At 42.6% G+C, this 18,992-nt stretch overlaps 1 protein-coding gene across 3 annotated transcripts in view; it reads left to right on the forward strand.

Moving 5' to 3' along the window:
* The window catches only part of NUP62CL (nucleoporin 62 C-terminal like), a 160,887-nt gene that overhangs the window by 17,480 nt on the left and 124,415 nt on the right, over positions 1-18,992 (forward strand). For all 3 annotated transcript variants that reach the window (XM_056540850.1, XM_056540848.1, XM_056540849.1), the window contains exon 3: positions 17,630-17,877. In XM_056540850.1, the coding sequence (XP_056396825.1) occupies positions 17,630-17,877 (248 nt within the window). The remainder of the gene's footprint in view (positions 1-17,629; positions 17,878-18,992) is intronic.

Below are 18,992 nucleotides of genomic sequence, written 5' to 3' on the forward strand. Positions count from 1 at the left end.
AAATACAGGGTAACACCAGAATTTTTTTTATTTTTTTCATTTTCCCATCCAACTTTAATGAAAATTCTTCAAACACCTGTTGGGTGTTAAGGCTCACTATACCCCTTGTTACATTCCGTGAGAGGTTTAGTTTCCAAAATGGGGTCACCTGTGGGTATTTTTTTTTTGCGTTTACGTCATAACAGCTGTAAATTCAGCCACCCCTGTGCAAATCACCAATTTAGGCCTCAACTGTACGTAGTGCGCTCTCACTCCTGAGCCTTGTTTTGCGTCCGCAGAGCATTTTACGCCCACATATGGGGTATTTCCGTATTCGGGAGAAATTGTGTTACAAATGTTGGGGGTCTTTTTTTTTTTTTTTTTTTCTTTTACCGTTTGTGAAAATATAAAGTATGGGTCAACATCAGCATGTTAGAGTAAAAATTTTAATTCTTTTTTACACTAACAGGCTGGTGTAGACCCCAACTTTTCTTTTTCATAAGGGGTAAAAGGAGAAAAAGCCCCCCCCAAAATTTGTAGTGCAATTTCTCCCGAGTACGGAAATACCCCATATGTGGCCCTAAACGGTTTCCTTGAAATACGACAGGGCTCTGAAGTGAGAGAGCGCCATGCGCATTTGAGGACTAAATTAGGGATTGCATAGGGGTATTCTACACCAGTGATTCCCAAACAGGGTGCCTCCAGCTGTTGCTAAACTCCCAGCATGCCTGGACAGTCAGTGGCTGTCCAAAAATGCTGGGAGTTGTTGTTTTGCAACAACTGGAGGCTCCGTTTTGGAAACAATGCCGTACAATACGTTTTTAATTTTTATTGGGGGGGGGGAGGGACAGTGTAAGGGGGTGTATGTGTAGTGTTTTACTCTTTATTATGTGGTAGTGTAGTGTTTTTAGGGTACATTCACACTGGCGGGTTACGGTGAGTATCCCGCTAGGAGTTTGCGCTGCAGCAAAAATTTTGACGCAGCCCAAACTTGAAGCAGGAAACTTACTGTAAACCTGCCCGTGTGAATGTACCCTGTACATTCACATGGAGGGGCACACCTCCAGCTGTTTCAAAACTACAACTCCCAGCATGTACTGACAGACTGTGCATGCTGGGAGTTGTACTTTTGCAACAGCTGGAGGCACACTGGTTGGAAAACCTTCAGTTAGGTTCTGTTACCTAACTCAGTATTTTCCAACCAGTGTGCCTCTAGCTGTTGCAAAACTACAACTCCCAGCATGTACTGATCACCGAAGGGCTTGCTGGGAGATGTAGTTATGCAACAGCTGGTGGTACGCAAACTACAACTCCCAGCATGCCGAGACAGCTGTTTGCTGTTTGGGCATGCTGCGATTTGCAGTTTTGCAACATCTGGAGGGCTACAGTTTTAGAGACCACTGCACAGTGGTCGCCAAACTATGGTCTCCAGATGTTTCAAAACTACAAATCCCAGCATGCCCAGACAGCAAACTGCTATGTGGGCATGCTGGGAGTTGTAGTTTTGCAACATCTGGAGGGCTACAGGTTAGAAACCACCGTATAGTGGTCTCAGACTGTAGTCCTCCAGCTGTTGCTAGGCAACTCGCCGCCTTCTGTACGATACAGGGAGCCGCATAACCGTCCTCTTCTGCCGCCTGCTGCCACCATCGATTGTGTCCCGCTGCCATCGCCGAGGGGTAAGTGGATCTTCGGCATCTGTCCTCTGTCGTTTCCCTGTCCTGCCCCGCCTATTGTGGGTGGGCAGGACGGGGAAACCGAAAGTGAAGCCCCCACCTCCCATCTGCTATTGGTGGTCGCGTCTAGACCACCAATAGCAGGGATAGGAAGGTTGTCACCCCTGCCACCTCACTCCTATCCCTTCAGGGAGATCGTAGGTGTCTTAGACAACCGCGATCCCCCTTATATTCCGGGTCACCATAGACCCGTATGACCCGGAATAGGTGAAAATCGCAAGTGTGAATTCACTTGCGATTTGCGCAGATCGCCGACAGGGGGGGGGGGGGGTGTGTTTGTGTCTGACCCCCCTGGGCATTTGCGCGGGGTGCCTGCGTGTACGTCCATTGTCCTTAACAGGTTAAAGGGGTACTCCCGTGGAAAACTTTTAAAACAACTGGTGCCAGAAAGTTAAACAGAATTTTTAAACTACTTCTATTAAAAAATCTTAATCCTTCCAGTACTTTTTAGGGGCTATATACTACAGAGGAAATGCTTTACTTTTTAGATTTCTCTGATGTCATGACCACAGTGCTCTCTGCTGACCTCTGCTGTCCATTTTAGGAACTGTCCAGAGCAGCATATGTTTGCTATGGGGATTTTCTCCTGCTCCTGGCAGTTCCTAAAATGGACAGCAGAGGTCAGCAAAGAGCACTGTGGTCATGACATCAGACAAATCTAAAAAGTAAAGCATTTCCTCTGTAGTATCTAGCCCCTAATATGTACTGGAAGGATTAAGATTTTTTAATAGAAGTAATTTACAAATCTGTTTAACTTTCTGGCACCAGTTGATTTAAAAAATAATTTTCCACGGGAGTACCCCTTTAACATTATATTTTGATAGTTCGGACATTTACGCACGTGGTTATACCAAATTTTTATTTTAAAAAAAATTACACTTTTTGGGGGTAAAATGTACAATTTTCATTTTTATTGCGGGAGGGGATTTAACTTTTTTTTTTTTATTTTATTTTTTTTTTTCAACTTTTTTTTTTACACACTTATGTCCTCATAGGGGACTATCTATAGCAATCATTTGATTGCTAATACAGTTCAGTGCTATGCATAGAGCATAGCACTAATCAGTATTATCGGTCGTCTTCTGCTCTGCTCGATCTCAGACCAGAGCAGAAGACCCGAGGAAACGGACGGAGGCAGGTGAGGGGACCTCCATCCTCCATTACAGATGACCGGATCGCCCGCAGCGAGATCATCTATTTTAACATGAGCATTGCCGCAGATGTCGTGATCTGTACTGATCACGGCATGTTAGGGGTTAATGGCGGGCATCCACGTGATCGTGGATGTCTGCCATTACCGGCGGGTCCACGGTTGCTGATGGCAGCCGGAACATGCCGTGTATGACGCAAGCACCCCACCGATGCTCGCAGTCATACACAGGACGTAAATGTACGTCCTGGTGCGCGAAGTACCGCCAAGCCAGGTTGCACATTTACGTTCGTGGTAGTTAACCCCTTGGGGACCGAGCCCATTTTGACCCTAAGGACCAGAGCATTTTTTTTTGCAATTCTGACCACTGTCACTTTAAACATTAATAACTCTGGGATGCTTTTACCTTTCATTCTGATTCCGAGACTGTTTTTTGTGACACATTCTACTTTAACATAGTGGTAAATTTTCGTTGTTATTTGCATCCTTTTTTGGTGAAAAATCACCAAATTTCATGAAAATTTAGAAAATTTTGCATTTTTCTAACTTTGAAACCCTCTGCTTGTAAGGAAAATGGACATTCCAAATACATTTTATATTGACTTACAAATTCAATGGGGGAGATTTATCAAAACCTGTCCAGAGGAAAAGTTGCTGAGTAGCCCATAGCAACCAATCAGATCGCTTCTTTCATTTTTAACAAGGCCTCTGCAAACTGAAAGAAGGGATCTGATTGGTTGCTATGGGCAACTGGGCAACTTTTCCTCTGGACAGGTTTTGATAAATCTCCCCCAATATGTCTACTTTATGTTGACATGTTTTGACTTTATGAAGACATTAGAGGGCTTCAAAATATAGCAGCAGTTTTCAAATTGTTCACGAAAATGTCAAAATCAGAATTTTTCAGGGACCAGTTAAGTTTGAAGTTGATTTGAGGGGCTTTTCTGGGAGAAATACTCCATAAATGACCCCATTATAGAAACTACATCCCCCAAAGTATTCAAAATGTCATTCAGAAACCCTTTAGGTGTTTCACAAGAATAGCAGCAAAGTGGAGGAAAAAAATCTAAATCTGTATTTTTTACAAACGTTCATGTAGACCCATATTTTTTATTTTTACAAGGGGTAAAAGGAGAAAAAGCCCCCCAAAATTTTTAATTGAATGTCTCTCGAGTAAGGAACTACCTCATATGTGGATGTAAAGTGATCTGTGGGTGCACTAGAGGGCTCAAAAGAGGAGCATCAATGGGATTTTGAAGAGCGAATTTTGCTGAAATGGTTTTTTGGGGCATGTCGCATTTAGGAAGCCCCCATGGTGCCAGAACAGCAAAATAAAACACCCCACATGGCATACTATTTTGGAATACTCCCCTCAAGGAACGTAACAATGGGTACAGTGAGCCTTAACGCCCCACAGGTGTTTGACAAATTTTCAATAAAGCTGGACGTGAAAATGAAACATTTAATTTTTTTACCTAAAATGCTGATGTTAACCCAAGTTTTTCATTTTCACAAGGGGTAATAGGTGAAAATATCCCCCAAAATTTGAAACCCCATTTCTCTCAAGTAAATATCATATGTGGATGTAAAGTGATCTGCAGTTGCACTAGAGGGCTCAGAAGGGAAGGAGCGACATTGGGCTTTTGGAAAGCAAATTTAGCTGAAATGGTTTTTGGGGGGCATGTCTCATTTAGGAAGCCCCCATGGTGCCAGAACAGCGAAAAACACCCCACATGGCATACTATTTGGAAAACTACACCCCTCAAGGAACTTAATAAGGGGTATAGTGAGCATTTACACCCCACTGGCGTTTGACAGATCTTTGGAACAGTGGGCAGTCCAAATGAAAAATGACATTCTTTATTTTCACAGACCACTGTTCCAAAAATCTGTCAGACACCTGTGGGGTGTAAATGCTCACTGTAGTTTCCGAAATGGGGTCACGCGGGTGTTTATTTTTTTGTGTTTATGTCAGAACCACTGTAACCAGCAGCCACGCCTGTGCAAATCACCAGTTTAGGCCTCAAATGTACATAGTGCGCTCTCACTCCTGAGCCTTGTTGTGCATTTTACGTTCATATATGGGGTATTTCCGTACTTGGGAGAAAGTGTGTTACAAATTTTGGGTGTCTTTTTTTTTTCTATTTACCTCTTATAAAAATGAAAAGTATGGGGCAACACCAGAATGTTGGTGTTAAAAAAAAAAAAAAAAAAAAAAAAAGTTTACACTTACAGGATGGTGTAGACCCCAACTTTACCTTTTCATAAGGGGTTAAAGGAGAAAATGCCATCAAAAATTTGTAGCACAGTTTCTCCCGAGTAGTAAATACCCCATATGTGGCCCTTAACTGTTGCCTTGAAATACTACAGGGCTCTGATGTGAGAGCGCCACGCATATTTGAAGCCTAAATTAGGGATTTTCATAGGGGTAATGTGTAGTGTTCTACTCTTTATTTAGGGTTAGTGTAGTGTCTTTAGGGTACATTCACAAGGGCGGAGGTTTACAGTGTGTTTCCCGCTGCAGCAGAAAGCGCATCTCAAACTTGAAGCGGGAAACTTGCTGTAAACCCCTACTCGTGCGAATGTACCCTATACATTCACGTTTGAGGGGGGCAAAACTACAACTCTCAGCATGCACTGACAGACCGTGCATGCTGGGAGTTGTGGTTATGCAACAGCTGGAGGCACACTGATTGGGATTGGGAAACACTGAGTAAGGTAAGAGACTACCGCAGTGTTTCTGCACCACTGTCTGTTTCCTAACTCTGTGTTTCCCAACCAGTGTGCCTCCAGCTGTTGCATAACTACAACTCCCAGCGTGCATGCTGGAAGTTAGTTTCGCAACAGCAGGAGGCACATATATTGGGAAACACTGAGTTAGGAAAAATACAATGTTTCTCAGTGTGCCTCCAGTTGTTGCAATACTAAAACTCCCAGCATGCCCAGACAGCCGAAGGACATGTTGGGAGTTGTAGTTATGCAACTACTGGAGGAGAACAGTTTGGAGACCACTGTGTAGTGGTCTCCAAACTGTAGCCCTCTAGATGTTGCAAAACTTCAACTCCAAGCATTCCTGGACGGTCTCAGCATGCTTTGAATTAACATCTGGAGCTCTACAGTTTGGACACCAATGCACAATGGTCTCCAAACTGGCCCTCCAGATGTTTCAAAACTACAACTCCCAGCATGCCCAGACAGTCCAGGCATGCTGGGAGTTGTAGTTTTGAAACTCCTAGAATATGCAGTGAAGATCACTTTACGGCAATCTTCACTGCAGCATCTGACACCGCCTCCGCACCACTTGCCTGCTGCTGGTTCTGGTCCCCACGTGACTGTCACCTGTCCCCAGGTAACGGCCGCCGCATCCACGGCCCTCGCACCTCGCCGCCATCTTTCCCCCGCTCTGCCCAGACATCCAGGGGCGGGCAGAGCAGGGGAAATGAATGTTCACCCCCACCCCTGCCCTGTGATTCGCCGATCAGTCCGCCGACCGGCCAATCGCAGGGGATAGTAGGAGGTGGCACCCTGCCACCTCGCTCCAATCCATTAGGATGATCGGTGCGGTCTCTGACAGCTCCAGGTACACCCTTGGGCCTTTTTAAATAGACACTGTCAGATATAAAAACTTATATGTTGTAAAGCATGCAAAAGGTTTTGCAACTGCTTTCATTAGAAATGTTTCAGTATCACTGAAAAAGCCCCCCCGTCTTCTGGAATGCATTCAGTGCTTTTGTCTACACTGCTTCATCCTGGATTCCAGGATGTTTTGGAGGGGGGAGGGGCTGTACACACTGCAGACTCATGTGAAGAGAAGGGGAGGGGCAGGAAGACTGCTGCCCACTCTCACACAGCAGACATCAATGAGAGAGGCAGAAACATGCATTGCAGAAGAGAAAGTATGTATGTGTGTATATCAGTGTGTCTAATGTGTGTGTAAGAATATATGAAGCCAGTGTGTGTGTGTGTGTGTGTGTGTGATAAAGGGGGACTACAATCATATCCTCCAGCTGTTTCAAAACTAAAACTCCCAGCATGCCTGCACAGACAAATGATGTGTGGGCATGCTGGGAGCTGTAGTTTTGCAACAGCTGAAGGCACACTGGGACTGAGGAGAGGGAGGAGGGGGAGTGGTTATCACAGTGAGTATCCGCCCCCCCTGCTTCTGGTGGACAAAATTAAGGTATTTCAGAAATAAAGCTAATTCTGAGAGAAATGTAGGTCACAGACACAAAGTACATGTACATGATCAGGATGAGATACTGAGAAATAGAGACTTCTCGGCTCGGCAGTTGATGACTTATCCTGCATAAATTAGTTCAGCTTTCATGTGCTCCGGTGGGCTGGAAAAGGTGGATAAAGTTCTAGGAAAGAGTCTCCTAGGACTGTATCCACCGTTTCCAGCCCACGGGAGCACCTGAAAGCTGAACTAATTTATGCAGGATAAGTCATCAACTGCCGAGACGAGAAGTTCGTGACGAATCAAATTTACTGTAAGTTCGCTCATCTCTACTGAGCAACATAGTTACATAGTTACATAGTTAGTACGGTCGAAAAAAGACATATGTCCATCAAGTTCAACCAGGGAATTAAGGGGTAGGGGTGTGGCGCGATATTGGGGAAGGGATGGGATTTTATATTTCTTCATAAGCATTAATGTTGTTTTGTTCCAGGAATGTATCTAATCCTGTTTTAAAGCTGTTAATTGTTCCTGCTGTGACCAGTTCCTGAGGTAGACCGTTCCATAAATTCACAGTCCTCACGGTAAAGAAGGCGTGTCGCCCCTTGAGACTAAACTTTTTCTTCTCCAGACGGAGGGAGTGCCCCCTCGTCCTTTGGGGGGGTTTAACCTGGAACAGTTTTTCTCCATATTTTTTGTATGGGCCATTAATATACTTATATACGTTTATCATATCCCCCCTTAAACGTCTCTTCTCAAGACTAAACACTTGTAACTCCTTTAATCGCTCCTCATAGCTAAGATGATCCATGCCCCATATTAGTTTAGTCGCGCGTCTCTGCACCCTTTCCAACTCCGCAGTGTCCCTTTTATGGACAGGTGCCCAAAACTGAACAGCATATTCCAGGTGAGGCCGTACCAATGCTTTATAAAGGGGGAGTATTATGTCCCTGTCCCTTGAGTCCATGCCTCTTTTGATACATGACAATATCCTGCCGGCTTTGGAAGCAGCAGCCTGACATTGCATGCTATTCTGTAGTCTGTGATCTACAAGTACACCCAGATCCTTCTCTACCAGTGACTCTGACAGTTTATTCCCCCCCTAAGACATATGATGCATGCAGGTTATTAGTACCCAGATGCATAACTTTACATTTATCCACATTGAACCTCATTTGCCAAGTGGATGCCCAGACACTTAGTCTATCCAAGTCATCTTGTAACTTATGCACATCCTCTATAGACTGTACCGTGCTACAAAGTTTGGTGTCATCTGCAAAGATAGAAACAGAGCTGTTAATACCATCCTCTATATCATTGATAAATAAATTAAACAGCGGGCCCAGTACTGAACCTTGGGGTACACCACTAATAACCGGGGACCAATCAGAGTACGAATCATTGACCACCACTCTCTGGGTACGATCCATGAGCCAGTGTTCAATCCAGTTACAAACTAAAATTTCCAAACCCAAAGACCTTAATTTACCTGTCAGACGTCTATGAGGGACAGTATCAAATGCTTTAGCAAAATCCAGAAACACTATATCCACAGCCATTCCTCTGTCAAGGCTTCTACTCACCTCTTCATAAAAGCAAATTAGATTGGTTTGACAACTTCTATCCTTAGTAAACCCATGCTGGCTATCACTTATAATACAATTATCCCTAATGTATTCCTGTATGTAATCCCTTATAAGTCCTTCAAACAATTTACCCACAATGCACGTTAAACTTACCGGTCTATAGTTTCCTGGGGAAGACCTAGAGCCCTTTTTGAAGATTGGCACCACATTCGCCTTGCGCCAGTCCCTTGGCACAATACCAGACACCAGAGAATCTCTAAATATCATGAACAGGGGTACAGATATTACTGAACTTACCTCTCTAAGAACTCCTGGGTGCAATCCATCTGGCCCTGGAGATTTGCTTACATTTATATCACTTAACTTACCTTGTACCATCTCTACATTAAGCCAGTTCAGTACATTACATGATGTGTTACCAGCACTGACCTGGCCAATGTCAGCTCCTTCTTCCATAGTGTATACAGAACTAAAGAACCCATTCAGTAGCTCCGCCCTCTCTCGATCGCCTGTGACAACCTCCCCATTATCATTATTAAGGGCTCCTACATGCTCTGTCCTTGGTTTTTTTGCATTTATATATCTAAAAAAATATTTAGGATTAGTTTTGCTTTCTTTGGCCACCTGTCTCTCGTTTAGAATTTTTGCTGTTTTTATTACATTTTTACAGATTTTATTAAGCTCTTTGTACTGTTTAAATGTTATCGCTGACCCATCAGATTTGTATTTTTTGAAGGCTATTTTTTTGTTTATTGCTCTTTTAACATAATTTGTCAGCCATGTAGGATTTAGTTTTAATCGTATATATTTGTTCCCCTTTGGTATATATTTAGCTGTATAGTTATTTAGAGTTGATTTAAAGATGTCCCATTTACCTTCTGTATCAGTATTTGACAACACCTCTCCCCAGTCTATGTCCTGTAGTGCAGTCCTCAGCCCAGGGAAGTTTGCCTTTTTAAAGTTATATGTTTTTGCCTTCCCCGCCTGTCTTTGTTTTCTACATTTTAAGTCAAAAGTAACTATATTGTGGTCGCTATTACCAAGGTTTTCCCGCACAGTTACATTACCAACCAGCTCTGCGTTGTTGGAAATGATCAGATCCAACAAGGCATCACTTCTTGTTGGGTCCTCCACAAACTGGCCCAGAAAATTATCCTGCAATAAATTTAGGAATTGTCGCCCCTTTGTAGTTTTAGCCAACCCCGGACCCCAATCTATATCTGGATAGTTAAAATCTCCCATTATTACCACTGTACCTGCCCGGGCGGCCCTCTCTATTTGTTTAGGAAGCCGAACTTCTATCTCTTCAGTGATATTAGGGGGTCTGTAGATTACCCCAAATATTATTTTTTCAATATTTCCCTCCTTTTGTAATTCTACCCACAGTGACTCCACCTCCTCAAAATCATCACACACTATGGCATCGTTCACACTGACTTTCATACCACTTCTTACATACAGACAGACTCCACCACCTTTTCTGTTCATTCTATCCTTGCGAAACAATGTAAACCCCTGCAGATTGACAGCCCAGTCATGCGAGGAGTCCAGCCATGTCTCAGTGACCCCAACTATATCAATATGTTCCTCCAGTATCAAGACCTCAAGCTCCCCAATTTTATTTGCTAGGCTTCTGGCATTTGTGAACATACACTTTACATTTCCATCCTTTATGTTATTGGGGTTAATGGGATTCAAGGGTGTAAGTTTTATTTTCCTATGAAGCCTATTCCTATTAACTATTCTAACCCCTCCCTCCGCTCCACCCCCAGGTACATTTATAATTCCCACCTCTCTATCTACACTATCTTCCCCCTCTTTGCTGTAGGTTCCCTTTCCCCAAGTCCCTAGTTTAAACACTCCTCCACCCTTCTAGCCATCTTCTCCCCAAGCAAAGCTGCACCCTCCCCATTGAGGAGCAGCCCGTCCCTACGGTAGAGCCGGTAACCGACAGCGAAGTCAGCCCAGTTTTCCATGAACCTAAACCCTTCCTTCCTACACCAGCTTCTGAGCCACTTGTTTACCTCCCTGATCTCCCGCTGCCTCTCTGGTGTGGCTCGTTGTACTGGTAGTATTTCAGAAAATACTACCTTGGAGGTCCTTTCCTTAAGCTTGCGGCCTAAGTCCCTGAAATCATTTTTAAGGACACGAATCATTTTTAAGGACACTTAAAACATATAACAGTTTTTTTTTTTTTTTTTTTTTTTTTTTTTTGAGTGATCTGACGGGTACGCTTTAAGTACCAGGGATCAAGGGTGCCCCCAAAAGGTTAAGGGGTTAAAGGCAGAAAACTAATTAATTTTTCTTTTCCTTTTTATTTTTTTTTTATTTTTTTTATAAATAAACTGGTGCCAGAAAGTTAGTTTTGTAAATTACTTCTATTAAAAAAATCGTAATCCTTCCAGTACTTATTAGCTGCTGAATACTACATAGGAAATTCTTTTCTTTTTGGAACACAGAGCTCTCTGCTGACATCATGACCACAGTGCTCTCTGCTGACATCTGTCCATTATAGGAACTGTCCAGAGCAGCATATGTTTGCTATGGGTTTTTTCTCCTACTCTGGCCAGTTCTTTAAATGGACAGAGATGTCAGCAGAGAGCACTGTGTTCCAAAAAGAAAATAATTTCCTCTGTAGTATTCTGCAGCTAATAAGTACTGGAAGGATTATGATTTATTAATAGAAGTAATTTACAAATCTGTAAGGCAAGTGGTGCGGCGGCAGTGTCAGATGCTACAGTGAAGATCGCCGTAAAGTTATCTTCACTGCAGCTTCTGTGAGTTTCAAAACTACAACTCCCAGCCTGCCCGGACTGTCTGTTGTAATTTTGCAACATCTGGAGGGCCACAGTTTGGAGACCACTGTGATAAAAAAAAAAAAAAGTTTTCCACCGGAGTACCCCCTTTAACCCCTTAAGTACCCAGCCAATTTTCACTGTAGGACCCGGACATTTTTTTGAACATCTGACCACTTTCTCTTTAAGCATTAATAACTCTGGGATGCTTTTACCTTTCATTCTGATTCCGATATTGTTTTTTCGGGACATATTCTACTTTGTTAGTGGTAAAATATTGTCGATACTTGCATCATTTCTTGGTGAAAAATTCCAAAATTTGATGAAAAAATAGAAAATTTAGCATTTTTATAACTTTGAAGCTCTCTGCTTATAAGGAAAATGAATATTCCAAATAAATTATATTTTGATTCACTTATACAATATGTCTAGTTTATGTTTCCATTATAAAGTTGACATGTTTTTACTTTTGGAAGACATCAGAGGGCTTCAAAGTATAGCAGCAATTTTCCAATTTTTCACAAAATTTTCAAAATCGCATTTTTTCAGGGACCAGTTCTCTTTTGAAGTTGATGTGAAGGGCCTTCTTATTAGAAATACCCCACAAATTACCCCATTATAAAAACTGCACCCCTCAAAGTATTCAAAATGACATTCAAAAGGTTTGTTAACCCTTTAGGTGTTTCACAGGAATAGCAGCAAATTAAAGGAGAAAATTCAAAATCTTAATTTTTTACACTGTCATGTTTTTTTAGACCCAGTTTTTCAATTTTTACAAGGGGTAAAAGGAGAGAAATCTTCCTAAAATGTGTAACCCAATTTCTCTCGAGTAAGGAAATACCTCACATGTGTATGTCAAGTGTTCGGCGAGTGCACTAGAGGGCTCAGAAGGGAAGGAGCGACAGTGGCATTTTGGAGAGTGAATTTTGCTGAAATGGTTTTTGTGGGGCATGTCACATTTAGGAAGCCCCTATGGTGCCAGAACAGCAAAAAAAGACCCACATGGCATGGCATACTATTTTGGAAACTACACCCCTCAAGGCATGTAACAAGGTGTCCAGTGAGCCTTAAAGGAAACCAGTCATTAAGTTTTACCATATATAACGAGTGGCAACACGTAATAGAGGTTAATATCATGTGTCCTACCATGTTTGGATGTCTGCTGGCACCTCTGTAAATGTGGCAAAAACAACTTTAATAACTGTAACATGCAGTATGTAAATGAGGCTTAAGTAGTCACCAGGCATGCTCAAGTAGTCACCAGGCATGCGGCCTGCTGAAGTAGTCACGGCTCCCCACGCTGTACTCGCGCTCATTCAGGCTCTAATCACTCCTATTTAGACATGATTGACAGCCTACCTCTAAGAAATGACATCAGACCCTGACTGAGCTGCTGAATCATACCTAGATAGGTATTATTTGAGCCTGAATAGGCGTGATTACTGCTCTGGTAGCCATGACTACTTTAGCAGCCGCACGCCGGACTGAGCCTCATTTACATACAGCATGTGACCATTTATAAAAGTTGTTTACTTCACATTTATAGATGTACCAGCGGAAATCCAGACATGGCAGAACACGTGATATTAACCTCTATTATGTGTTGCCACTGATTATATAGGGTAAAACTAGTGATTGGTTCCCTTTAACACCCCACAGGTATTTCACGACTTTAAGGTTGGATGTGTAAATGATTTTATTTTTTTTCACAAAAATGCTATTTTCCCCCAAATTATTTTTTTTTTACAAGGGATAAAAGGACCCCCCCAAAATTTGTAACCCCATCTCTTCTGAGTATGGAAATACCCCATGGGTGGACGTCAAGTGCTCTGCTTGCGCACTACAATGCTCAGAAGAGGAGGAGTCACATTTGGCTTTTGAAAAGTGAATTTTGCTGAAATGGTTTTTGGAGGACATGTCGCATTTAGGAAGCCCCTGTGCTGCCAGAACAGCAAAAAAAAAAAAAATATTTTGGAAACTACACCCCACAAGGAACGTAACAAGGGGTACAGTGAGCCTAAAAACACCTCTCAGGTGTTTGATTACTTTTTGTTAGTCGGATGTGTAAATGAAGAAAAAACATTTGTTTCACTAAATTGTTGGTTTTTCCCCAAATTTTACATTTTTACAAGGGGTAATAGGAGAAAATGACCCCCAAAATTTGTAACCCCATTATGGAAATATCCAATGTGTGGATGTCAAGTGCTCTGCTGGCACACTACAATGCTCAGAAGAGGAGGAGCACCATTGAGCTTTTGGGGACAGAATTTGGTTGGAATAGAAGTAGGAGGCCATGTGTGTTTTACAAATTCCCCCCGTGGTGCCAGAACAGTTGAACCCCCCCCTCCAACATGTGACCTCATTTTGGAAACTACACCCCTCACAGAATTTAGTAAGGGGTGCAGTGAGTATTTACACCCCACTGGAGTTTGACAGATCTTTGGAACAGTGGGCTGTGCAAATAAAAAATAAAATTTTTCATTTTCACGGACTATTGTTCCAAAAATCTGTCAGATACCTGTGGGGCGTAAATGCTCACTGTACCCCTTGTTACATCACATGAGGGGTGTATTTTCCAAAATATGGAGTCCATTGTTCTGGCTCTATGGGGGCTTCAATTCTGGACATTTTCTCTTCAAAATCCCAATGGTGCTCCTTCTCTTCTGAGCATTGTAGTGCGCCAGCAGAGCACTTTACATCCACGTATGGGGTATGTTCTTACTCAGAAGAAATGAGGTTAAAACTTTTGGGGGGCTTTTTTGCTATTTTTTTTTCCTTGTGAAAATGAAAAATTTAGGTTAACACCAGCATTTTAGTGACAAAATTTTTTTTTTTTCATTTTTCCATCCAACTTTAAAGAATTTTCATTAAACACCTGTGGGGTGTTAAGGCTCACTATACCTCTTGTTACGTTCCGTGTGGGGTGTAGTTTCCAAAATGGGGTCACATGTGGGTATTTCTTTTTTAGCGTTTATGGCAGAACTGCTGTAAAATCGGCCACCCCTGTGCAAATCACCAATTTAGGCTTCAAATGTACATAGTGTGCTCTCACTCCTGAGCCTTGTTGTGCACCCGCAGAGAAGTTTATGCCCACTTATGGGGTATTTCTGTACTCAGGAGAAATTGCATTACAAATTTTGGGGGTCTTTTTTTTTATTTTATTTTATTTTTATTCCTTTTACCGCTTGTGAAAATAAAAAGTATGGGGCAACACCAGCATGTCAGTGTAAATTTTTTTTATTTTTTTTACACTAACAGGCTGGTGTAGCCCCCAACTTTTCCTTTTCATAAGTGGTAAAAGGAGAAAAAGCCCCCCAAAATTTTTAGTGCAATTTCTCCAGAGTATGGAAATACCGAAGTGAGAGAGCGCCATGCTCATTTGAGGACTAAATTAGGGATTGCATAGGGGTGGACATAGGGGATATTCTACGCCAGTGATTCCCAAACAGGGTGCCTCCAGCTGTTGCTAAACTCCCAGCATGCCTGGACATTCAGTGGCTGTCCGGAAATGCTGGGAGTTGTTGTTTTGCAACAGCTGGAGGCTCCGTTTTGGAAACACTGCCGTACAATACGTACAATCACTGTGCAGTGGTCTCTAAACTGTGACCCTCCAGCTGTTGCAAAACTGCAAATCCCAGCATGCCCAAACAGCTGTCTGGGCATGCTGGGAGTTGTAGTTTTGCAACATCTGGATGGCTACAGTGTAGAGACCACTGTATAGTGGTCTCAGACTGTAGCCCTCTAGATGTTGCTAGGCAACTTACTGGCTTCCGTCGGATCCAGGGAGCCAGCCGCACGACATGCCGCCTGCGCGGATCACCGCCGCTGATCACGTCCCGCAGCCTCCACCCATGGGTAAGTGGATCTTCGGTGCCCGGTCCCCTTCGGGTTCTTCCTTCTGCCATGCCTATTGTGGTTGGGCAGGACAAGGAAAACGAAAGTTAACCCCCCCCCGCCCCCGATCTGTTATTGGTCATCGCTTTTGACGACTAATAGCAGGAATAGGAGGGGTGGCACCCCTGCTACCTCACTCCTATCCCTTCAGGGGGATCGTGGGTGTCTTGGACAACCGCGATCCACCTTATATTCCGGGTCACCATAGACCGGTGTGACCTTGAATCGGCGCAAATCGCAAGTGTGAATTCACTTGCGAATTGCGCCGACCGCCGACATGGGGGGGATCTGATGACCCCCCCCCCCCCTGGGCATTTGCGCGGGGTGCCTGCTGATAGAAATCCTTAAGACCCAGGTACAGAAGGCGTATCCATAAGCCCTTGGTCCTGTACGGGTACAGGTACGCCTTTGCTCCCTGGTACTTAACCCCTAAAGGATGCAGGGTTTTTCAGTTTTTGCATTTTCATTGTTTCCTCATCACTTTCTAAAAATAACGCTTTCAATTTTGAACATAAAATTCCATATGATGGCTTATTTTTTGCGCCACCAATTCTACTTTGTAGTGACATTAGTCATTTTACCAAAATATCTACAGATAAACTAAAAAAAAATTGTGCGTCAAAATTGAAGAAAAAATTCCATTTTGTAACTTTTGGGACTTCCGTTTGTACGCAGTACATTTTTTGGTAAAAATGACACCTTATCTTTATTCTGTAGGTCCATACTTATATAGGTTTGATTTTGTCGTCCTTCTGAAAATAGTCATAACTACATGCAGGAAAATTTATACATAACGTTATAGGTGTCAGAAGATGATGATTTTTTTTTTATTTTTCCGCGTACGGGCCGGTATGAGGGCTCATTTTTTGCACCTAAATCTGAAGTTTTTATAGTTACCATTTTTGTATTGATTGGACTTTTTGATAGATTTTTATTCATTTTTATTCATGATATAAAAAGTGAAACATATACATATTACAAACAGTAATACAATGCTTGTGTTGAATGGCTGATCTCCATTAAATATGAAAAAGTGCATCTCAAACAACTTTAGTGTCAAAGGCATATATTAAACCAGATCGAACACTGCAGGGTTGCACCCACAGCCCATTCCTAGAGCAAAAGGAAAAAAGGGGCAGTGCGTGCAATTCCTTGTGTTGTTTAAAAGCAGCATAGTATGAATTGTGATCTGCGATATATTATGAACATAAATATATTAATAAATCTCCATTTCACAAAACAGCAATATGATGATTACGCCGGATCGCAGATCTCCATTATATATGAGAAAAATTAGCATTTTGGTAAACTGCAATGCCGAAAATGTAGATCACGTATGTAAAATACCATGCATTGCTTATTGGACAACAAAGAGAAAATATATGCATATAAAAAAAAAAAAAAAAAAATCGTGACACATGAATACTGCACGCACAGCCCTTATTCCTTTTCTCCAGGAACAGGCTTTGGGTGCAACTTTTGTAACATTCAGAATTACCATCATCTGTGAACTGGAGTTGACGTCTTGTTAGTGTTACGTCAGTTCTGGTTTTGGGAAACCGGGAATTGGACTAGCAACAAGGTGTGTATGTTTCATTTTCCAAATGTACGTTGGTATACAAGCTCCCTTGTTGTTATCTTTGCTATGATTAAGAGCTTAGGCTCGAAACGCGTCAACTTTTCACTCCTATGTTTTAGAGTGACATGTCATTTACCGTTTTTTACTGAAAGATCTTATTTTTAATATGTAGAATTAAACGATAAGTTTTATTGGGCCTTTCCACTGGGAGCTGGACACTTCACTTTCTACATGCCCTAGGTCTATGGGGAATAGTGGTTTCCTGCATCCGTGCTTCCGTACCTTACACCATTTCCTGCTGCGGTACATAGTGGAGAGCTGATCCATGATTTGTTTCTTTTAGGTAAACAAAGTACTTGCTAGAAACCCAATATGGATAGAACCTATAAGTTCCATGTAGATGTTCTTGATTGGACACTGAGCCACTGTGCCACCCACATGACTATCATTTAAAAGCTGCAACAGGACCTCACTATATGTGGCACTCATGGTTTGGGGACAGGAAACACAAAAGGTACTTAAAAGATAACGCTCAATTGCTTCTCACAACAACAAACCCTGTCCACATCTCATGACTGCAAAGCCAAAATTAGTAGTTCTCTGGCAGACCTGTCCCAACAATGCATTAAACTGCCAGATGGTCGCCAGACAGATTTTTTTTTTTATTACAATTTGATCTCTATTTTCTTTTATTGTATTTTAGAATAAACAGCTTGATGTCTTTATTTTTTAGGAACACTGTACCTAAGTTGGGACTAGGCGGAGCGACACAGCCATCTTCTGGGACTGGCCTCAGTGGAACAACTCAGACACCTGGCTTCACTTTTAGTACTGCAGTTGCTCAGCCCATCAATGCACCTGCTAGTACTGGTGGTGGTGGCGGCTTCAATTTTACAGGTGCTGTGACAGCATCTGTACCCCCTACTACAGCAACAATACCGGCAACCACTCAGGCAGCAAGTAATACAGTGCAGACACCAGGTATTTCAATTAATCTTTTATTAATTTGCTAAAGGGAAACTGATAGTCTGTTTACCCTCACTAAACTCAATACACTGGATTAACTGCTTGCCTACACAGGGCAAGCTGGCTTGTCCTAATCAGCAGGTACTTGATGCTTAAGGACGAGTTGGCTCGTCCTAAAGCTAAACTGTCACAGCATGTAAACCTGCTGTGACAGAGAAGTGATTTCAGCTGATCGTCACAGGCATTGGCAGTGGGAACCCCTGCAGTTGTCCCCGCCCCCGATCGGTCAATCTGGATTGATTGGCCAATCACAGCAAAGGCAGTTGCAGAAAACTGCCTTTCACAGCTCCGATCTCCTCAGTGCATGGAGATCAGGGTGGAAATCAGAGCTGTGTATCTTTGTATGATAAAAAGACCCCCTGTTACCCCTCCTAGTGATCCTGCATAGGTGACATCAGCTGTCTAGGACAGCTGAATGTCACCATGCACATATCTCAAAACTGTGGCCCTCCAGATGTTGCAAAAAACAACTCCCAGCATGCCCGTACAGCCATCATCTGAGACCACTGGTCTAAGTTTGTTCCTAAATAAAAGTTGATCTCCAAACTGCAGTCCTCCAGATGTTGCAAAACTACAACTCCCAGCATGCTGAGAGTTGTTTTGCAACAGCTGGAGGTCCACAGTTTGGAGATCACTGATCTGACCCATCAGTTTGCTGGCCCTAGCTTTTTTTTTTTGTTTTTTTTTTTGCACTTTTTTTGAGGGGGCTTTTGCAACCATACCACCAGTGTCTGTTCTGCTGTTTTGCACTGCTTGGTCCGGCCTTTCCCCGTGTGCAGACTGCCATGATTGCTGATCAGAGATTTATTACTGATCAGCACTTTTTTTTCCACTCTTTTTTTTTTTTTTTTTTTTTTTTTTTAAGGGTTGTTTGCCCACAAAAAAAGTTTAAAAAAGAAAAAAAAACCTGCACCCAAAAAAGTACTGATCAGTAAATAATCATTGATCAGCATGATGAGCCACCTAGAAGGTAACGCCGCAGGGCAATGCCAGTAGAGCGCCCCCCCCAAACTAGTGTCCCTTTCCCCCATAAAAGTGTTTCCTGTCCCTATACAATTTTCCCTATCTTC

The sequence above is a fragment of the Hyla sarda genome, chromosome 9 (assembly GCF_029499605.1).
Source record: "Hyla sarda isolate aHylSar1 chromosome 9, aHylSar1.hap1, whole genome shotgun sequence".
NCBI classification, from domain to species: domain Eukaryota; kingdom Metazoa; phylum Chordata; class Amphibia; order Anura; family Hylidae; genus Hyla; species Hyla sarda.